Below are 19,214 nucleotides of genomic sequence, written 5' to 3'. Positions count from 1 at the left end.
AGAATCTATTTACTGCAGTACTTACCCTAAATTTTTTACCATTTTGTCCAATAGCTCTTTATGTGATTTTTCTACTAAAGCAACTGCTGCACTGTAAACATCACAAAGCTTTACTCCATGCTGTAATTTGCTCAATACTTCTTCATGAAGTGTTAATAGAAAGTTATAAAGCTCTTCTTGTTCCTTTGAAGGATTGACCAATAATGTCCTTACTATGTTGGAACAATAGGATTTGTAACGAACTCCAAGTGAACAAGTAATAGTGTCAAAACTTAAATTATTCTTGTCACTGAAAAGACATTCAAAAAACTTTTGTAAAAAAAAACTTCATAATTGCAGAAATAAACATTTGGGGAAATAAAAGTTTACATTCTTTCACAAATGAACTTTTAAAGATATGACTGAAGTTGATCCAGTTGGAATCATTGCCAACTTTTAACTCATACATTGTATATGGCTGAGATCAGATCAATATCAGTGTTCTCCTGCATATTGAGGACCTTCACTTTTTTTTTGTATTTGTAAGAATCTCTTTCCTAGCTTCAGCTGAAGCTCCACCATGTTAAACACAACACATTTAGAATAAAAATTCTGAGTTGTATAAGCCAACAAAGCAATGTTCAGACTAGTGTGGTGTGGGAATGGCAAAACCTAAGGCGTAGAGCTGGGGTGATGGAGAAAAAAGTATGATGTGGGGACTTCCACATTTCAATGATGCTAAAGGGATGAAGTCCATTCACAAAAACAAAACCAATATTCAGTAGCCAATGTAACAAAGCCGATACTCACAAACAGCAATTACCTTCTGAAAATTTTCATGTTGTGGGTATGGAATCTGCGCTAAATAAGAAACCTATTACTTGTAAAAAAAAAATATTTTCATAGCCATTCCGCACAAGCCAAATCACATTGAAACGGAGAGTTCACTGTACCAATATTTTAACTATCACTAACAGTTGCATAATAATTACCCTATTTTTAATTTTAAAGCTATTATTGACTTTAATTTTTTGAACTGTGAATAACTTCATATACACTATGAACAATCTTTATTTCTACCGTAACAAAATAGTTCAAAGGACTTTACCAAGTTTGCATTAGATAAAATTTAAGGAAACTATTACTGACCTCACAACACTAAATTTTAAATTGTAATTTCCACCAGATTGAACAATGCAGGGATAGCACATATCAACTTGACTGAGATCAACACCAGAAACATATTTTTTGTCTGTGAGAGCTTGTTCTACGCCTTCAGATAATTTGGAATGTTTCACTTTCTGAAATAAATTCAAATCACAATATATATATATATTTATATAACTCAATTTTATTTTTTTGCTTTTTAAACTTTATTGAAAGTTTTAGGCAAGTTTGTCTAGTATACCTTGTCAGCATCAATGATTTCCATTACTTGATTTTTCAAGTACTTAGTGTAAATATCAACTGTTACTTGAGATGCCTTTTTGATAATAGCTATTTCAGAATCTTCTTTTGGAGCCATGAGGTAAGCTATGGTAGAACTTATATCAACCTAAAATTAAACCATACTTTAGTTTTTATTCCCTATTTTGTAAAAGATCAAGCTGAAATAAAAATTATTAAAACTGATTTAATTAATTTTAAATTAAAAAAAAGAAATTAAAAAACACTTGCAATAGAAAAACTTATGAAAAAATTTTATGCCTTAAAGAAACTTATTTATTTTCAATGCTTTCAGTATTCTTAGCTAAATAAATTCAATTGCCCATACGACCAAACTAATTTCGTTGGAGAAGACGAGATAAAATTGCTGATATACTAGAATTGCAATAATGTATATCACATTCTTATTAGATTCAGCATTCGAAATCATTAGCAGTTCACTGGCTGGAGGGCACTCAAAATCAATTCAAACCACTATTAAAGGAGACACTTCAGCCTGTATGATAAGTGGCCGATCATCAAAAATCAAGCCATTTCATTTTAACATTTTTGTCTAATATGCAACTGTACAACTGACATTACAATTCCTACACTTGTAAGCAGGTGAAAATACGCTATTCGTGTAAAAGCTAAACTTACAAATCCGAAAATGGAGCTAAAATCTCAAATCTATGAAGTATAAAAGCTTCATAATCAGCTCAAGAAGTAACAAAATTTAGAATTTTTAAAATTTATTTTAACTCACAATTGGACTTTGGCAAGACCAGAAAGAAGTGACGCGTATGCTTCCATCAACCATTCTCTTGAAACTAAACATTTTAAATTAACATTGACACCTTTAGGCTAGCAAAATTTAGAATCTAGAAAACATCAATCGAATGAGATATTTAGATGCTAGGCAGAAAATGCTTAAAGACTAGAAACTGCTTGATGAGTGAAAAAGGCTGTAAATATTTCAAACTTACTGCGCTGAAGTCCTCCTTGGAAAGAGCAGCACGCCATGAGTCCAGAAATTCACCAGGGAATTTATCTTTTGTAAATTCTCCAATTGTAGTTCCCTGACCAAAATTTAAAAAATAGATATATGAAAAAAGCAAAAGTTTGAGGCATTAATTTTACTTTTGAATTATACATTAAGAATTATCAAAATTAATTATGAAAAGAAATTTGCACAACGAAGATTGTCATTTATTTAGTACAATACTGGTTTAATAAATGCATTATTTTAGTTCATAAAACAGGGCTGAAATTTAATATTTTCAGTGCTCAATCAAACTTGGGGCACCAAAACAATAATTTTTTTGGGTAAGGAGAAAAGATAACAGCATTGCTCAGCTATTCCAGTCTTAACTTGCAACTTTAAAATAAATGTTATTTATTTCTGCATATCAGTTATTTACAGCATTGGTTTTCAACACAAAGATCATTCCAAAAGAAATTCATTTTCTTTTACAAACAGATTTATTTCATTTCAATATCTATACAAGTTTTCAGCCGAATTCTTATTCGTAACAATGGCCTGAGCCCTAACAGTTTAGAAGTTTTTCAATTCTGTTTAAAAGGAGGGGCTTTGTCTCTAAACTCATGCAGTGAAAGGCCACAAAGAATTATAAAGCGTTGAGATTAATTCACCAAAAATTCTGCTCAAATATCGAAACAAAAGGATCAACTTTTTTTTTTTTAATTGGGTAAATAATGAGAATACAAATTCTGAAGAAACGATCTGAAAAAGGGAGAGCATGAGATTGATGAAAAGTGCGAGTTTCCCTCAAAAATCAAAAGTTGGTAACTATCATGGCAAAATATCTATTGATATTTTAATCACAATTATCTTTAAACCCAAGAGAAATAGGGGTAGTTAGGGGCTAAAAAAAGCTTGATTAGCAAGATTTCAGCTTAAATTTCTGCATGTTAGAAAATCGCCTGGACAAGGAACTTCCATTCCTGAGATATACAAAGATTTCTTTGTGAAATAAAAAATCTTCTGCAACCTAGGAATTCACTGAATGGCGTTAATAGTCGAACAATTTCTCTATCTAGCTCCTTTTTCTCCCTTCCAAAAGTTTCTATCCCTGCAACCACAAAGCTTAGAGGGCAGTCTTCCATCTACTTGAAATTGAATTTTAGTCTCTCAGTGGCAGTGCAAGATCTAGGAATGAGCAGGCAGGGGCATTTGCCCTAGGTGGCAAATTCATCTTGTTTCTGCTTTCTTTACATTGATACTTGATACAAAACTTGAAGAATAAGTAAGTGCGGCAATGTTTTTTGCCACAGCTAGAAAAAATATAAGATCCAGCACTGCTAAAATGGTCGCTTCTGAAATAGAAGCTATTGTCCCAATAAGATGGTAATGCTCTCTCTCTCTCAGGAAAAAAAAAAAAAAAGATCAAGTTTGTGTGTGTGTTTTTTTTTTTTTTGAATGGTTTAAACCTGAATGGTATTATTAATACCAAAATAGACAGCCATCAACACTACAATTGCAGTGCGTTTTGTATAACTTAGGTGACTTTGTATAACTTGTAGAGCGATGCTCCCCAAATACTACAAAGCTTCTTAAAGCGAGAACCCCCAAAAAGGGAGGAAAAAATAAAAATGAACCCTAAAAATTTCAATACCGCAGCCCAGTCCATACCACGGTTGGCAATCCTGACTTACACACAAAAAGGCTATGAATGTTTCAAGTTTTGTAATGAAATGTTCTAGGAGGTATTTTGAAGTTTCTACTTTGCTTAAGCATTAACAAACGTGATAACATTTATTTTCCCAAGGCGTCAAAATGACACCAGTCCCCTCTTCTCTTTTGTTCAGGTTTTCAAAAAAATACAATTTTTTTGAATACCACATAGAACAATGATTTAGGATATGTCAAAACAGAATTAATGCACCTATGAATATTTAGAGGAGCAGTTGACGAAAAAAAGTGCTTGGGGCAGGGTTGGCTTTCTGCTGGCAGAAACTAGTTTTTGCCGTGCCAGTGGAAAAAACTAGCAATAACCGGTTAAAACCTGCAGAAACTGGCAAAAACTTAAAAAGCGTCTTTAATAACTAAATTATTAAATGATATTTGTTTAATTTAACTATAAAATGAAACTTCATTTCATCATTTTAAAAAATAAAATCCTATGCTAGTGCCCTTGATTTAGTTCAGAAAAGGAACTTTTCAATTCTCGAAAAGTTTGGATTAATATAACAAAGGACGAGAAATAATACGGGTGCTCAGGAAATAGGAGCGACATACAGAATCAAACAGGCATCAATGATTGTAATTTGCTAGCTTATATGCTTCATCTAAATTGCTTATGATTGAAATTATTGTGTGCTTCAAGAAAGTGCCAGAATTTTACTTGTCAATATTAATGTAGATTTTGTCGCTATGTCAGCTTTATATCAGCCCTATTTCTAAAAACATATTTTTTCAGTCAAATTTTTACCATTACCCCAGTTACTACATGGTGAACCAGTTTAGAAAAATATACAATAGATGAAAGTTTCAAACATTGCTTGTTCCTTGATGCATTGCCTACTAGCTCTTCTGTGGCAAGAATATTCTAAAATTTCTTGTTTGTGCACATTAAATTGAGAAACTGTTTACATTTTAGAAAACACCTTTTCTAAGAGGCAACTGCAGGGTTAAAACAATGTCACATTTTAGTTTTAACTGTGAAGATATTGTAATTAAAGTGTGCTTTGGGGTTACCAACTATGTTAACCATGTTTTTCCATGCATTTTTTTTTTTGTATGTCAGTAATTAATTTTTTGTCATTTTGCGAGTTTTTGCCAGTTTCAGCCGCAAATATGGCAGAAAGTGGTTTTTGCCATGCCGGTTTTAACCGGTTTCTAACAGTGGTTTTAACCGCCTCGGCAGAAACTTGCCAACCCTGGCTTGGGGTCAAAATGATACCCTCTGTCTAATGCTGACAAATGTATATTTGGAAAATAAATAATGCAGAAACACTAACATAAAGAAAAAAACTCTGACTGAAAATAGCAAAACACCAGAGCAATTAACAAATTGGGAAAAAATAAAAAAAGCTTACCTTTTTACTGTTTTTAATGGCAGTGATCAGCTTGTCAAAGTTTGCTTTATCTTTATCCGCCTAAAGTTTTAAGTACACACAATTATTATGACGATAATAGAGTTAAAATGCATACAAAAATATATAAGTATAAAGGGAGAATCTGGATTATTATTAAATTCCAAGAGTAAAAAAATTAATGTATTTAATCAATGTATAGCTATCCTGTGAGTAGCTAGGAACTGGGCTTCAGACAGGTCGGAGCCAACAAAATTCAAAAATTTCAGGAAGCTATTTATTTCATTTAGACTCACCTCCAGGTATATTAATTAACAACCTAATACAGTATACTCCCCACTATTTGGTTCGAGGATTATCTGCATGTTCTTCTGCATTATGTAAAATATTGTTTTTAGTTATAAAACAGCTTCATTTAAAAAAAAAAAAAGTTGTTTAAAGTACAAAGATAGAAAATTTACATTAAGATTTGTAAAAAACAAATAAAACAAAACTGAACAGAATGTGAAACCAAGCAATCGAAAAAAGATGAGAAATAAGACTATTATTTTTTAGAGAAGATGTGTTTAGCTTCTGTTCTTTGTATTAAACTAGTTTTTTTAACCTTCAAGCCTGCAAGTTTAATAAATAGGTTTTGCTTGGCCTTAACTATGATCATATATCATTTAAGTTGATCTCATACTCTTTATTACACAAAAATAACTTCATCTTTAGTAACTTATTCAATTGCAAAATTAATGGGTTCGAATAATCTGTGTGACTTAATTTTACATGTCAACAGTCACCATTCCCAGTGATTAGCCCAGATAATTAGGAGTATGCCGTCAAAATCTTTTTGGGAATCAAATGTATCCCATATTTGTTTTTAGAAATCAAAACGTGACGTTTGCAAACTACAGTGAGACTTCGGCAACTCCACACGCGGATAACTTGACTATCCTGGTAACTCTGCATTTGCTTTCCTTATGATTGGCCCTGACATTATATTAATTTCAACGGGGAAAAACCTCTCTAACTTGACAGACATTTGTAGGAACCCCTATAAGTCGACATCTAATTCATATTCTGGTACAATTTTTGCTACCAACATTCTTTCATATTAACTTTTTTTTCTGAAATTTACGCTGCGGTTTCTTGGTCAGTCAATCCTTTTCTGGAAAGCTCTTTTAGAGAATCCCATCTTTTATCCAGGGGAATCAGCCACCACACTCTGGGTGCTGTTAGTGCAGTTTTAAAAGGCTAGGAAAGGGTGGGATAAATGTACCCAGGGAAGTATACTAGATGAAGAAGGCACAATGACATGTTTTTCAAACAAGTGTGAGGAGGACTTTTTCTTCAACAGATCTGACTGACAAGAAGCTTCTATCTCTTCTCAAAAATTATGGATTTATTCTTCATGAGGCATTCAAATTACATTAGTGATTTTATTATGTACTTAAAAAAAGAAAGAAAACAAAAAGAAAGTTCAATAGGAAAGTTGCAACCTATTAAATGTTCATATTTTGACTATTGGATATTGTTAATTGACCCTCGAAACTAAAAAATTCACCATCGCCGAATTTTAAAACATTGCGATTGATTTTTAATGAATTTTTAAAAATCCACGCGCAAAAATGCACTCTTCTGAAACGTCACGAGCTTTCGTCACAGGGCACTAATGGGCAGCCTTCCGCCGAAGATCCCTTGTTTTCGTTATGGACATTTTGAGGGTGCTAATATTTTTATTTTTTAGAAATTCAATAATCTTTTTGAACACACTACAGAAGCCGGATTCATTAAAACACAATCTAATAATCTTCCTCAAGTAACATCAATGATGGTATTCGAATATTTCCGAGAGGATGAGAGGTTTAATGTTCCAGAAATGCGAGGAGTTGAACGCGAGGAGGTAAGCCTTATGTTTCGTCTTCGAAGCCAACTGCACGTCTTCGGCTTCTCCCGCGACGGAAAAGCGCATGACGTCACTTTCTGTGCCATTTGACGTCACAATGGCTTGAACCTTAAAAATTAATTAAAAAAAAAAAAAACTACTTATCATACTGCAAAATTTTTTTCACCTATGATGTTCATACATGTTACTCTATCATATAAAAATAAAATTGAAAACTTCCCTATTACTAGAATTAATTTTCATAATGTGTGTGAATATTAAGCATTAGTAAGTAAGTGCTACAGAAGCTGTTTAGGAATTAAAATTATGGAACCTCTATAAGTTGTCATTCGCTTTAGTTGACATGTTTTCATGCTCCCTTGGGGTGTTGAGTTACCGAGGTTCCACTATATTAAGATTTCAAAATTACAAATCTTCTGGACAATCTTAAAAAGTTCTGTATCTATACTAGGCTTAAAATCTACATGAGGCTAAGAGAAATATTTTTTAAGCTTGTTTCAAAATAGTGGTAAGTTTAAAACTTGTTTTATTTCAATAACAACCTTTTTAATTTTTTTTTAACACTGATAACTGCTATAATCCGTCTTAAGTTTTCTCTTTACAATTATTATGTCTTGAGCGACGGTAAACAATGGTAACTAAAAGAACTTTAACTGTATTTTATTTCTTTCCCTCAAAATAAAATACAGTTTATTTTTAAGTTTATTTAAAATACAGTACATTTTCTGTAAGTTTTTAAGATAAGCATGCAGTGATTTTAAATAAGAGTTGTAAAATGCAAAAGGTTAAAATTAATTTTTCCTTCCTTCAAGAAAGAGACAGAAATCCAAAAAAAAAAAAAAAAAAACACTTACTTTATCCCTAACAAGTAAACACAAAGGAGGAACTTCATTTTCATTTTCCTTCCCGGATTCAAATTGTTTCAAAAATTCCACTTTTTTCTTACTTGCCAAAAAGTAGATGTTTTCCTCACATAGAACCATTATAGTATCTGTCAGTTCATATGCAAACAACCATGTCTGAAACAGTGATGTAAAGTTTAGTTCAGTCTAACTTGGCTAAAACAGCATTTTCATTCATGTCTCTTAGCAAAAGCAAATTAACAAAATATATACTAAAACTTGAATGTGTAATTTTAAAATACATACAGTAAAACCTTACTACAACGATATTTTGGGGACTAAAGAAATATATTGTTGTAGAGGGATATATTGTTATATTGAGGGCCTAAATATATTTGGAATACAATATGGTTTTTTATCATTTTTATATTATAGTTTATGCATTACCTAGGCATAAATGTATTTGGATGATTCTCTAAAACCCTAACAATATTATGTCCCAGGAGCCTAACACAAAGATTGTTTGTCCTAGAATTTTTTTTTAATAGTTAGAAATAAGTTTTCCAATGTTATTCCATTCCTATTAAAACAATACTCATTTATTTTCACCTTTTTTTTTTAATAACCCAGAAACTCACTCTTTTGGCGTGTCCCCATTCGTTTCTCAAATATACTTAAATTATATGGGGGCTGAAAATTTAAAAAAAAATCGTTTAACAGGGGTTTATTGCTGTCGAGAATATTGCTATATTAGGAGGAGGATAACAAATTCCTATGCGAGTTCACCGGGACCACGAAATGTTATCGTAGTAGAGGGATTATTGTTGTATCGGATAGCGTTGTAGCGAGGTTTTACTGTATTACAAGTTTAAACTTGAAAGGGGGCACTTGAAATGTATGACGTTTGAATGCAGTCAAAAAGTTTTTTCTATGGGCACTACGTTCAATCAGAAGCTGGCTTCCCCCGACCATATACTCGATTGTTTCTGCTAGGCCACTGCTGGTGCTTGACTTTGCTAGGTTTCATGGCATTATGGGTCTGATATAGCTGCTGCTATATCTTGAAGGATTGGAAACAACAAATGTGAAAAGAATAATTTAAATGTAAATAAATAATTATTACTTGCTAAAATAAATGAATAAAATAAATATTCAAATAATTGTACATTTTAAGAACGAAAACCCAATTCAAAAAAGTATTTTACAACACATGGAATACATGAGCAATGCTAATCTTGCGCTGAAGTGTAACTATTAACTGAGCTTTTTAAAAAAAAAAAATTAATTTCACAACTTTCTTCTTTCACAACAGTTATTTTAGATTATTTTCTAGAAAACTTATTCTTTTAATTTTTCCCTCGGCTCAATTAATTCCTAAGAACACTACTACACTCAATAATAGAGAATTTCATTACAGGTGGTTTCCGAGAACCCACTCTTGTTCTTAAACATCTTTCAGGGGTTCCACTGACGCACCATAGTGCGTAAAAGACACGGGATGCTTGAAAAAAGGACCCAGCTTTTCAAACACAACACATCCAAAAACAAACCATTTCCCCTCCAGATTTTTTTTTTTTTTTCAAAGTTCCTGAAAGTTAAACCAGAGCAAAACGAAATTCTCTTTTCTCCTAAAAGGATTACAATCGGGGGGGGGGGGGGGGGGGGGTCTGTAAAGGTCCAGTCCATTCCTTAGTATCTTTCTTTCTTTCAATAGCTATACCACAGGAATAAATTTCAAACGGAGATATGGGGGAATATCCAAGTACAGTTTAACCATGAATTAAATGTAATTTAGCAATCGGCCAAGTTGAGGTGATTCTATCTGAATGAATCTAGCAGGCGAAAAGGGAAAATAGCTATGGGATTTTGATCTATGCATTTTATGATGTCACTACAATGTTATTAATTTATTGCATTCTTTGAAATAAAATGAGGGGAATCAAAAAGTTTCTATTGTTCAACAATAAAAATAAAATATTTCATTTTGTAAGGAAATATAAAAGCAAAATGGAAAGATCAAAATTATGCTTAAAAAAAATCAATTAACTTTTGCTGTGAGGATATAGATTGAATATAATTTAGATTTAAAAAATATTGCTGTGAGCAAACTGTCATTTTTACGAAACTGCGTCTATAAAATTAAGAGACAAAAGCGCACATTTGTGACGAACAAACTACTACACCTGTAAACTAACAATTGCATCCATTTCCGCTTATAAACTGGGCGTTTGCCTTTCAATATTATCGGAGGTCAGACTGTACTACCCCTGTCCCCAAGGGAATGTCACACCTGTTTTTGTTTTTTACTATGGAAATTCCTTCATCTTCATGCGATAAATTTATTTTTATTGTTACTGCAAAATGCTAAAATATCATTATCAAATCCTGAAAATAATCAGCATTATTATTATTATGATCTTCAACGTTAATTTTTTCTGTCTGGAATCAGCAACACACTCAATAATAATTTAAATATTGCCAGATGGGTGGTATCTCAAACTGAACAAATTATTTCACTTTGCTCTACTATTTCGTTTTGCCCCACATTCCGCTACTTGTTTAAGACAGAAGAAACGAGGGATGTTAACTAAAGATAGACATGGAAATTAAACTCTGAACTTAGGTTACAAATGCAGGAGAATTTTAAATAGCAAGATTTTAAAATGAAAATAACAGGCTGGAACTGCACTGCTAATAATTATTTAATAAATGCCATCAGTGAAAATTTAATAAAATGAGAATTCCTCACCTGAATGGCTGTAGATTTGCTATATACAACATCTTCATCTAGGCCTACAGCTGCAACAAGTGCATCCATTTTACTAAATCCATTGTCACTGGCATCAGCATTCTGAAAATATGCAAAATAATGAAACAACCATGATGTAACAATAGACTAAATTTTTTAGTCCATACAACAAGGAAAAATATGGGGCGTATGTACAATATATTGTTAGAAGAAACTATTAAAAGTTTTAGTGGACCTCACACATGTGTCTTGGTCAAATTAGGAAGCATATTTAAGTAAATCATTAACATTTATTAGTTCAATAAAAATATAACATGTTAACAAACATTTAAAAATTTCTAAGTGAAATTCGTATAGAATAAATAGTTCTTGGCATCGATAAAAATTAACTTTTAGAATAAAATAACTACTTTTTTTGTAAAATAAATTTACATGCAGTAAATATAAAAGAAAACTACAAGAAACCCTCAAGATTTTGTAAAAACAAAGAATTTCAGAAATGAGTTTTTTTTTTTTTTTTAATTCTGAAGTAAAAACTTACGTTTTTTTTAAAAACTTGCGTGAGGATTTTATAAATCCTCACACTCAGTCTGAAACACAACATATGAAACAATGTGCCTTACTGAGACACACCCCAAGTTGTATTTTACTCTTAATTAACAGCCAAAGTTTAAAGAAACTGGCATTTTCTAATATTTATTCACCAAAACACAACTACTGAATCTAAACCAACACAAAATAAGCTTTCCTATAAGGTATATTGCATGAAAAAACAAGAATCTTGTGCAACATGAACCGCTAAAAAGTAAACAAGTTTGGACAGATCTAAGATTGCCTTCGGGTTTCCAAACTCAGGTTAGTTTAGCCAGGGATGCCATGCTTAAAAAATTATCGCCTCATTGGCGAAAAAAATATTTCAATTTTGTGTAAAAAATCAGATGTCGCCAATTAGGGGGGGCGGTGGTATATCACATCTGTACTTTAATTGGTCCGCTACGTTGCCGCACGAGTAGTTACTCCAACTTAACCAACTGAGAAAACGATTTTAAATGTTGACTATATAATCGTTTGTTGTTGGTTTACGAAACTTTTTTTTTTCAGTGTATCCAAGTCTCTATCATTATTTCCATCCAAGTATGATTAGTTAATTATTTATTATTAACTTATTTACTGCAAAACAATGGCACCAGGAGGTCCCGATATAGTATCGGAAATTTGTGGTTTCCCACAACGGAAAAGAGGTGTTCATAATATTGATAAAACGGAGACATTCGGAATTTCAAAATACAGAAATTAAATATATGAATCTTCAACTTCAGGACATGTAACTATTTGTGAGTTCATTGATGGCCCTGTCAAAAGAAGTTTTCTCTTCCAAAAAACTAGTATGTTGTGGCCATCATGAAACTTTCTTCTATATCTTTCTTATAATTCTGATCCCTCTCCATGCTTGACGAGGAAGCAATATTCCCAACAAAAACAAAATAACACATGTAAAAACTTGACGAATATCCCAATGTCCGAATTATCGCAAAAGCAAAGCAAAGAGCGAAAATTGAAAGTTTTTAAAAGCCTTGCTGGAATTAATTAAATATTTTATTTGTTAACAAGCATAAGATGGCAACAGTTAAAAATTTTAAATCATTGAGATAATATTTCCGATACAATTAAAATCATGAGAAATATGCAGACAACAGTCTGTTACAATTTATCTTTCTTATTGTTGCATTAAGCTATTTTTATTCGGGGGGGGGGGGGGGGGGGGGAAACAGCACCTCTTGGAGCGATTGGAGACAGAATTGAACCAAAGCCTGTTTACATATGGATTCACATATATTCCAAATTTCAACCAGAACGTAGCATTACTTCTTGAGATAGGGCACTCACAATGGAAAAAAAGAACGGGTGATTGCGCTACTCCCTTTTTAGCTGTTGACACAAAATCAGTTTTTATACCCACTAAGGGCTACTTGCCGACAAATTTTTCTTTCATTCCGTTCATTATTTCTTGAGATACAGCAGTCAAAATTGACGGCAAAAAACCTTCTATAGCTCAACCCCTATTTGAGTTATTGACACCAAAATTGAATCAGCACCTGTTCCTGTCAATGGCAACATAAGGACCAAATTTTGTCTGATTCTTCCAGTTACTTCCTCAGGAATAGCAAGCATGCATAACTCAAGAAACGTCCCATTGCTCCATCCCCCTTGAAGGAATTCATGCCAAAAACCAATGGGCATAAGTTCACATAAGGGCACATATGTGTACCAAATTTCGTTCGATTTCATGCGGCAGTTTTTGCTGTAGAGCGGCCACAAAAAACTGGTCACACACATATGTGACACACACACACACACACACAGACAGACATTTTCCAAAAATGGTCAAAATAGACACAGTACACCTCAAAACGTTCGAATCTATCAAAATTCAAAAACTTGTATGAATCCAATACTTTCTTCTATACATTAGATATAGAAGAGCGTAACAAGAACTGATGTGAAACTCAACACGGGTCCAGCTTACATTGCTAAACTTGCAATAAATTCTAAAAAATTGGATGATCTGAAAAAAATTCTTTGTTACATTCCAGACGAAAAGAAATCATTTTACGACATCATGGTGCTTGGCCTACTACATCTCATCAGGATGAAAATTATTAGATTATTGGATGATTGATTTTGTTTTTTCCTTTATAATTTAATTTTTACATCTCATAATTTACTTTTTCACTTTTGTAACCTTTATTTAAATAAAGTAATAATTTCTTACTAATTTCAAAAGTTGTTTGCTATTTTTACCCAGATAAATGTCATAAGTTTTAAGAAGGAAATAAATCCAACAGCTTCTACCAGATCTATAAAAATTCTAAATAGTTCCATTATTTTTTTCACTATACTACATTCAGGGGTCTGTCCAGGATTTTTCACAGGGTCCGTTTTTTGTGAAAAATAAAATAATTTTTTGAAAAATCAAATAATTTCGCAAAAAAAAAATTTGTTTAATCGAAATTTTAGAATTTAGAGCGGGAACAAACTGCATCATTTAAACTTAAAGTAGAGTATTTTCCTCTTTCTCTTCTTCATTCTGGGATGTTTTTCTAGTATTTGGCGGGGGGGGGGGGGGATCATCGCTCCCTCAAGTAGCAATATCTATCTACCATTCTACATTATGTTGGATTATACTAGAAATATTTCTCTACAGCATTTAAAATAATTGTAGCAAAATAAATAAGTAAATAAATAAATAAAATTCAGACGAGGGTTCAGCATTTAACTTTTTGACCCAAGACACTCTTAAACACAGAATTTCGTTTAAAACTTATAAATTCCGTGATTTTAACAAAAATAAAAAGATTTTAATTGTTTACTTCTTAACAAAGCGTATTAAACATCAAAATTTCAAAAAATCGGGTTCCCGTAGAGGATGCAAAGAGATCGTAATTCTCAAAGTGAAGGCATCAAAGGTATAAAAACGGCTTGTAAAAGAAAAAATTTAGATAAAATTATTTTTAAATTGCATTTTAGAGTCCTATGATAAACATATCATTAATATCTGGACACAGTTGAAGCAAAAATAAAATTAAACCATCGATTCAGAATTTTAATTTTTGACTCATAAAGAAAATGGAATTTTGCTTTAAAAATTTGAAATGAGTGTTCTAACAAAAATTGACTTTTCATTTATTTGCATATTAATAAAGCGAAGTTAGCTTGAAAAAAGAACAAAATATGATTCTTATATCGGATGTTTAAAAGATTGTATTTTTCAAAATGTAGACATCTAAAGAAAAATTACGGCAAGTAAAACAGTTTATTTAAAGTTAATCATCCTTGTTAGCATCTAAAAATCAAACCTATATAATTTTCTTCCAAATCAACAGTTAAATATCACACAGCACCATAAAAACGCAAATATTGGCAAGCTGGTATAATGATGAGAATATTTTCTAATCAAGTCATTATAAAGGTTTAACACTAGACACTAAATGGCAATAATTTTGAAGTTGGCAACCCTATCTGAAGCGATCATATTTTTTCCCCACCCTTTCCACCCTTACTATCCCTTTGCAGTTCTAAGTTCATTTCACTGATTATTATTATTGTTTATTGAACCATCAGCGGGGGGGGGGGGGGGGGGGGTGCTTACCAACTTAGTTTTAGAAAAGTTTACTACAACACCGCTGCTAATTAGCTTTGATAAAATAAACAAAATTATTTAAAACCAAACTTTTTTCAGCTGTTAATTTCTTTCCAAGAAACAAACAAGCAGTATATTTATTTGACAGTAGCAATTTATCAGTAGCAATTTATACTTTGCAGGAGCATCACAAGAGTGTCGATTTTTTTTCTTTGTAAAATTAGCAGATTTTGTATAGGCTGATCCCTCTAATTTGACTTTAAAAAAGGTTCCAAAAATTATCGGTTTAATATGCGTTATTTTGCTTTCAGATTTGCTCTTTCAGTAAACAATTTGTGAAAGATCCGTTCTTGTTTATCAGAATTTTGTGAAGGGTCCGTTTTGGTTGATCAGGATTTTGTGAAAGGTCCGTTTTGTTTGATCGGGATTTTGTGAAAGGTCCGTTTTGGTTGATCGGATTTTTGTGAAGGGTCCATTAACGGACCCAAATATTCTCTGGCCAGACCCCTGACATTACACTTAACCGAACTCTCAAACCCATGCACAAAGCCGGAAAATATTGAATGCAATTTACGAAACTTGCAGTTTTTTTTAATTTCCCAAAAACTTGATTTATGGACTTATTCCCTTTTCAAACCTGCTGATTCAATTACTTTTGAAATACATACAATTCATTTAGGATAAAATAATTTATGAAGTCAAAATATTGTACAGATAAGTACTAGGCCCCTGTTGATAACCAGCAACAGGCAATGGGCCTAACTAGGCTGGTCCTAGTCAATTTATTAGACCCCAATGAAGATCAATGACCCTCCTTAAGCTATCTACCCCTTAGCTGATGACAGCCTTTTCTGGTAAGCTGTTTCAAGTGCCCACAGCCTAACAAAACTAGTAATTTGGAACATTTGAGGCAACAGGGTTCATACCCTTTAGAGAAAAAACAATTCAAGCTATTTTCAAGGCAAAAAATGTTTTTTCAAGGGAATATCATAAATTTGTACTTTAAAAACATTGTATGCAGATTTCATTCAAATAGGGAAACTGCAACCTATCAAATGTTCATATTTTGGCTATTGGATATTTAATTGACCCTCAAAACTAAAAAATTCACCATCGCCGAATTTTAAAACACCGTGACCGATTTTTAATTAATTTTTAAAAATCCATGCGCAAAAGTGCACTCTTCTGAAACATCACGAGCTTACATCACAGGGCACTAATGGGCAACCTTCCGCCGAAGATCCCTTGTTTTCGCTAGGGACATTTTGAGCACGCCGATATTTTTATTTTTTAGAAATTCAATGATTCTTTTGAACACACTATGGAGGCCGGATTCGTTAAAGCACAATCTAAATAATCTTCCTCAAGTAACATCAATGATGATATTCGAATATTTCCGAGAGGGATGAGAGGTTTAATATTCCAGAAACGCGAGGAGATAAGCCTTTTACGCTTCGTCTTCAAAGTTGAATGCACGTCCTTCGGTTTCTCTCCTATCGGAAGAGCGCATGACGACACTTCCTATGCCATTTGACGCAACAAGCGCTTGAACTTTAAAAATTAATTTAAAAAAAACTACTTATCGTATCGCAAAAATTTTTTCACCTATGATATTCATACCTGTTACTCTATCATATAAAAATAAAATTGAAAAATCGAAAACTTCCCTATTCAAACAAATAAATAATAGGCAATAATATAAAAAAGTAAAAGAAAATAAAATTGCCTTTTCTACAACAAGAGACAGTTTGATAAAAGATCTATTGTGTCGAAAGATTTTCTGCGAATGTCTGAAAAGCTTGGTCATAAAGAGGAGCAGATTGAATGAGATTTAATTTTGAAATCTCCACATTCAGAGAAGAATATTTTATAGAATCTACAAGTGAATATAAAAAAAAATGACATAAACCTTTCATGAATGCTTACAACTTTTATAGGAAGAAACAACAATACCTAAGTTCAATAGAACTGCCAGAGAGGATGTTTTGAAGTAACCCTCCCCCCCCCCCCCCCCCGGTTCCAACAGCTCTTCCGTCCACCGCGGGAGAAGCCGAAGGACGTGCAGTTGGCTTCGAAGATGAAACCTAAGGCTTACCTCCTCGCGTTTCTGGAATATTAAACCTCTCATCCTCTCGGGAATATTCGAATACCATCATAGATGTTACAGTAAAATCCCTCTAATGCGGACACTAACGGGACAAAAATTTTTGTCCGCAATAGAGAGGTGTCCGCAGAACAGGGGTTTAATAATGTTATTTGCATTGGAACTGGGGAATTAAAAATTGTCCACATAAGAGGGGTGTCCGTTTGGAGGGGTTTTACTGTACTTGAGGAAGATTATTAGATTGTGCTTTAACGAATCCGGCCTCCATAGCTTGTTCAAAAGGATTATTGAAAACATGCTGACTGACTACCCACCAAATCCCGAGTTAAACACTAATTAAACAAAATGAGAAAGTCTTTAAAACTAAATCTTGTCGGTTACGTTAGGTAGTAGTTTATAGGAGACCCAGACTTCAAATAGTTATTAAAAACTAAGAGATTGTATATAATTAGTTAGGTATTAAAATACTTCATCGTATAGTAATTAAAGTCAGTGTTTATTTTATAATTGAGTGTTTAGTTTAGTTGATTTTTGTACTGGAATTGTAAAATAAATTTGATTTATACCTTATGCATTTGGGTAGGAAATTGTATGCAAGTATGACCAATTATTTTTTACTCTTTAGTTCCTCTATGTTTTTTGAAGTTGGTTCTTTTTTCATTTAAAAAAAATTTATTTTCACAGAAATAAGTAGAAACCGTCCAATTTAAAAAAAAAACTATATGAAACAATTTTTATTTTCGGCACCCAATTTATGGAAAATGTCAAGTTTTTTCGCGTACAATGCTTGAAGTACTAGCAGAAAAATTTTGGTCAAATAATTATACATTGCAGAACATCATAAAGTATTCTGCGTTGGGGAACAAAATGTTAAAAATTAATTGTTCATGAACTATAATTTAAAAAGTGAAAAGTAAATTAATTATTTCAGAAAAAAAACCCTGTATCGTGAATGAGTTTTGAAAAATCAAAAGTATAAGCAAAGGAGATAGGAGCAACGGCAAGCATTCTTCTCTTAAGGAAAGCAATATTCTCTTACGATTCATTTTTTTAAACCCCCCTCCCACTTTTCCTCTTTTTTAAAGTTAAAGTCTCGCTATGATAAAAACGACCAAAAATTTAGCTATTCGTACATGGAAAAACATTTATTGAATTTCAAGTAACGTTATTTTTAAGTTTCTCAGTACATGCGATCACATTATATTGATCACAGAATAAGTGCCATTGCCGCAAGTGACACCAGTAAAAAAGGCGATAGCTAATGACATGATAGAAAAAATCATCGCACCGCACTGGAAAAAAATGTACCATTCAGTCGAAAGATATAATATGAAGCATCTGCTTTTTTTTTTCTTTCAAGTCGGTACAACATTAAATTATGAGTATATTGGGGGAAAATTGGCTTTTTTAGCACTGCAACTTTTTTTCCAAGATTCTTTTTTTGTTCTTCCTATAATATAAAAAATTCATGTATTTATAGGCACTATTTCGAGATCGTAAGCACTGTTAAGGTAAAAGAACAATTGACTTAGAACTTTTTTTAGTACAAAAAAGCACTTTAAACTTATAAAAAAATTCATCAACAAAAGAAAAACACGTGAATATTTGTGAAAAAATAAATTTTTCTAAAGGAATCTGACACATAATGATCATTATGACAAGCTCAGAAGAATTTCTAACCTTCCAAGTAGCATATAGCTTTCGCATTCGCCGATAAAACGCATCTTTATCCACACTTAAATTCGCCATTGTGTGTTTACTTCTCACAAATGGCGTCAATGGTTTTTGCCGTCATGAACTTTTTGAGGCAAATGGGCAAATGGCGGGAGATGTGAAATGAAGTGGAAGGATATAAAATTTTACGCAGCTTGTTTTGGAAAAAGTACGAAAAAAAATAAAAATGAAATGAAGTTAGCGTAGAAACTTCCATTTAAATGATAAAGAAAGATTTCCGTCCGTAGGAAATGCTCCTTCAATGTATAGGCATTTCACCAAGGCACTTTATAGTCCGCTCGAGGTATGGTCCG

General features: G+C 32.5%; 1 protein-coding gene across 1 annotated transcript in view; it reads right to left on the bottom strand.

Annotated features, from left to right (window-relative positions):
* LOC129225140 (FACT complex subunit SPT16-like) overlaps positions 1-19,000 on the bottom strand; it is a 67,601-nt gene extending 48,601 nt beyond the window's left edge. The window contains exons 1-8 of the mRNA XM_054859701.1: positions 18,868-19,000; positions 10,943-11,044; positions 8,206-8,370; positions 5,464-5,523; positions 2,391-2,483; positions 1,388-1,534; positions 1,129-1,280; positions 26-289 (exon numbers count right to left, since the gene is read on the bottom strand). Of these exons, the coding sequence (XP_054715676.1) occupies positions 26-289; positions 1,129-1,280; positions 1,388-1,534; positions 2,391-2,483; positions 5,464-5,523; positions 8,206-8,370; positions 10,943-11,044; positions 18,868-18,936 (1,052 nt within the window). The 5' untranslated portion in view covers positions 18,937-19,000. The remainder of the gene's footprint in view (positions 1-25; positions 290-1,128; positions 1,281-1,387; positions 1,535-2,390; positions 2,484-5,463; positions 5,524-8,205; positions 8,371-10,942; positions 11,045-18,867) is intronic.
* Between the last annotated feature and the right edge of the window lie 214 nt (positions 19,001-19,214).

This window comes from Uloborus diversus, chromosome 6 (genome assembly GCF_026930045.1).
Source record: "Uloborus diversus isolate 005 chromosome 6, Udiv.v.3.1, whole genome shotgun sequence".
Classification (NCBI taxonomy): domain Eukaryota; kingdom Metazoa; phylum Arthropoda; class Arachnida; order Araneae; family Uloboridae; genus Uloborus; species Uloborus diversus.
The sequence above is the reverse complement of the archived record's forward strand: the minus strand, read 5'-3'. Positions and strand labels throughout refer to the sequence as shown.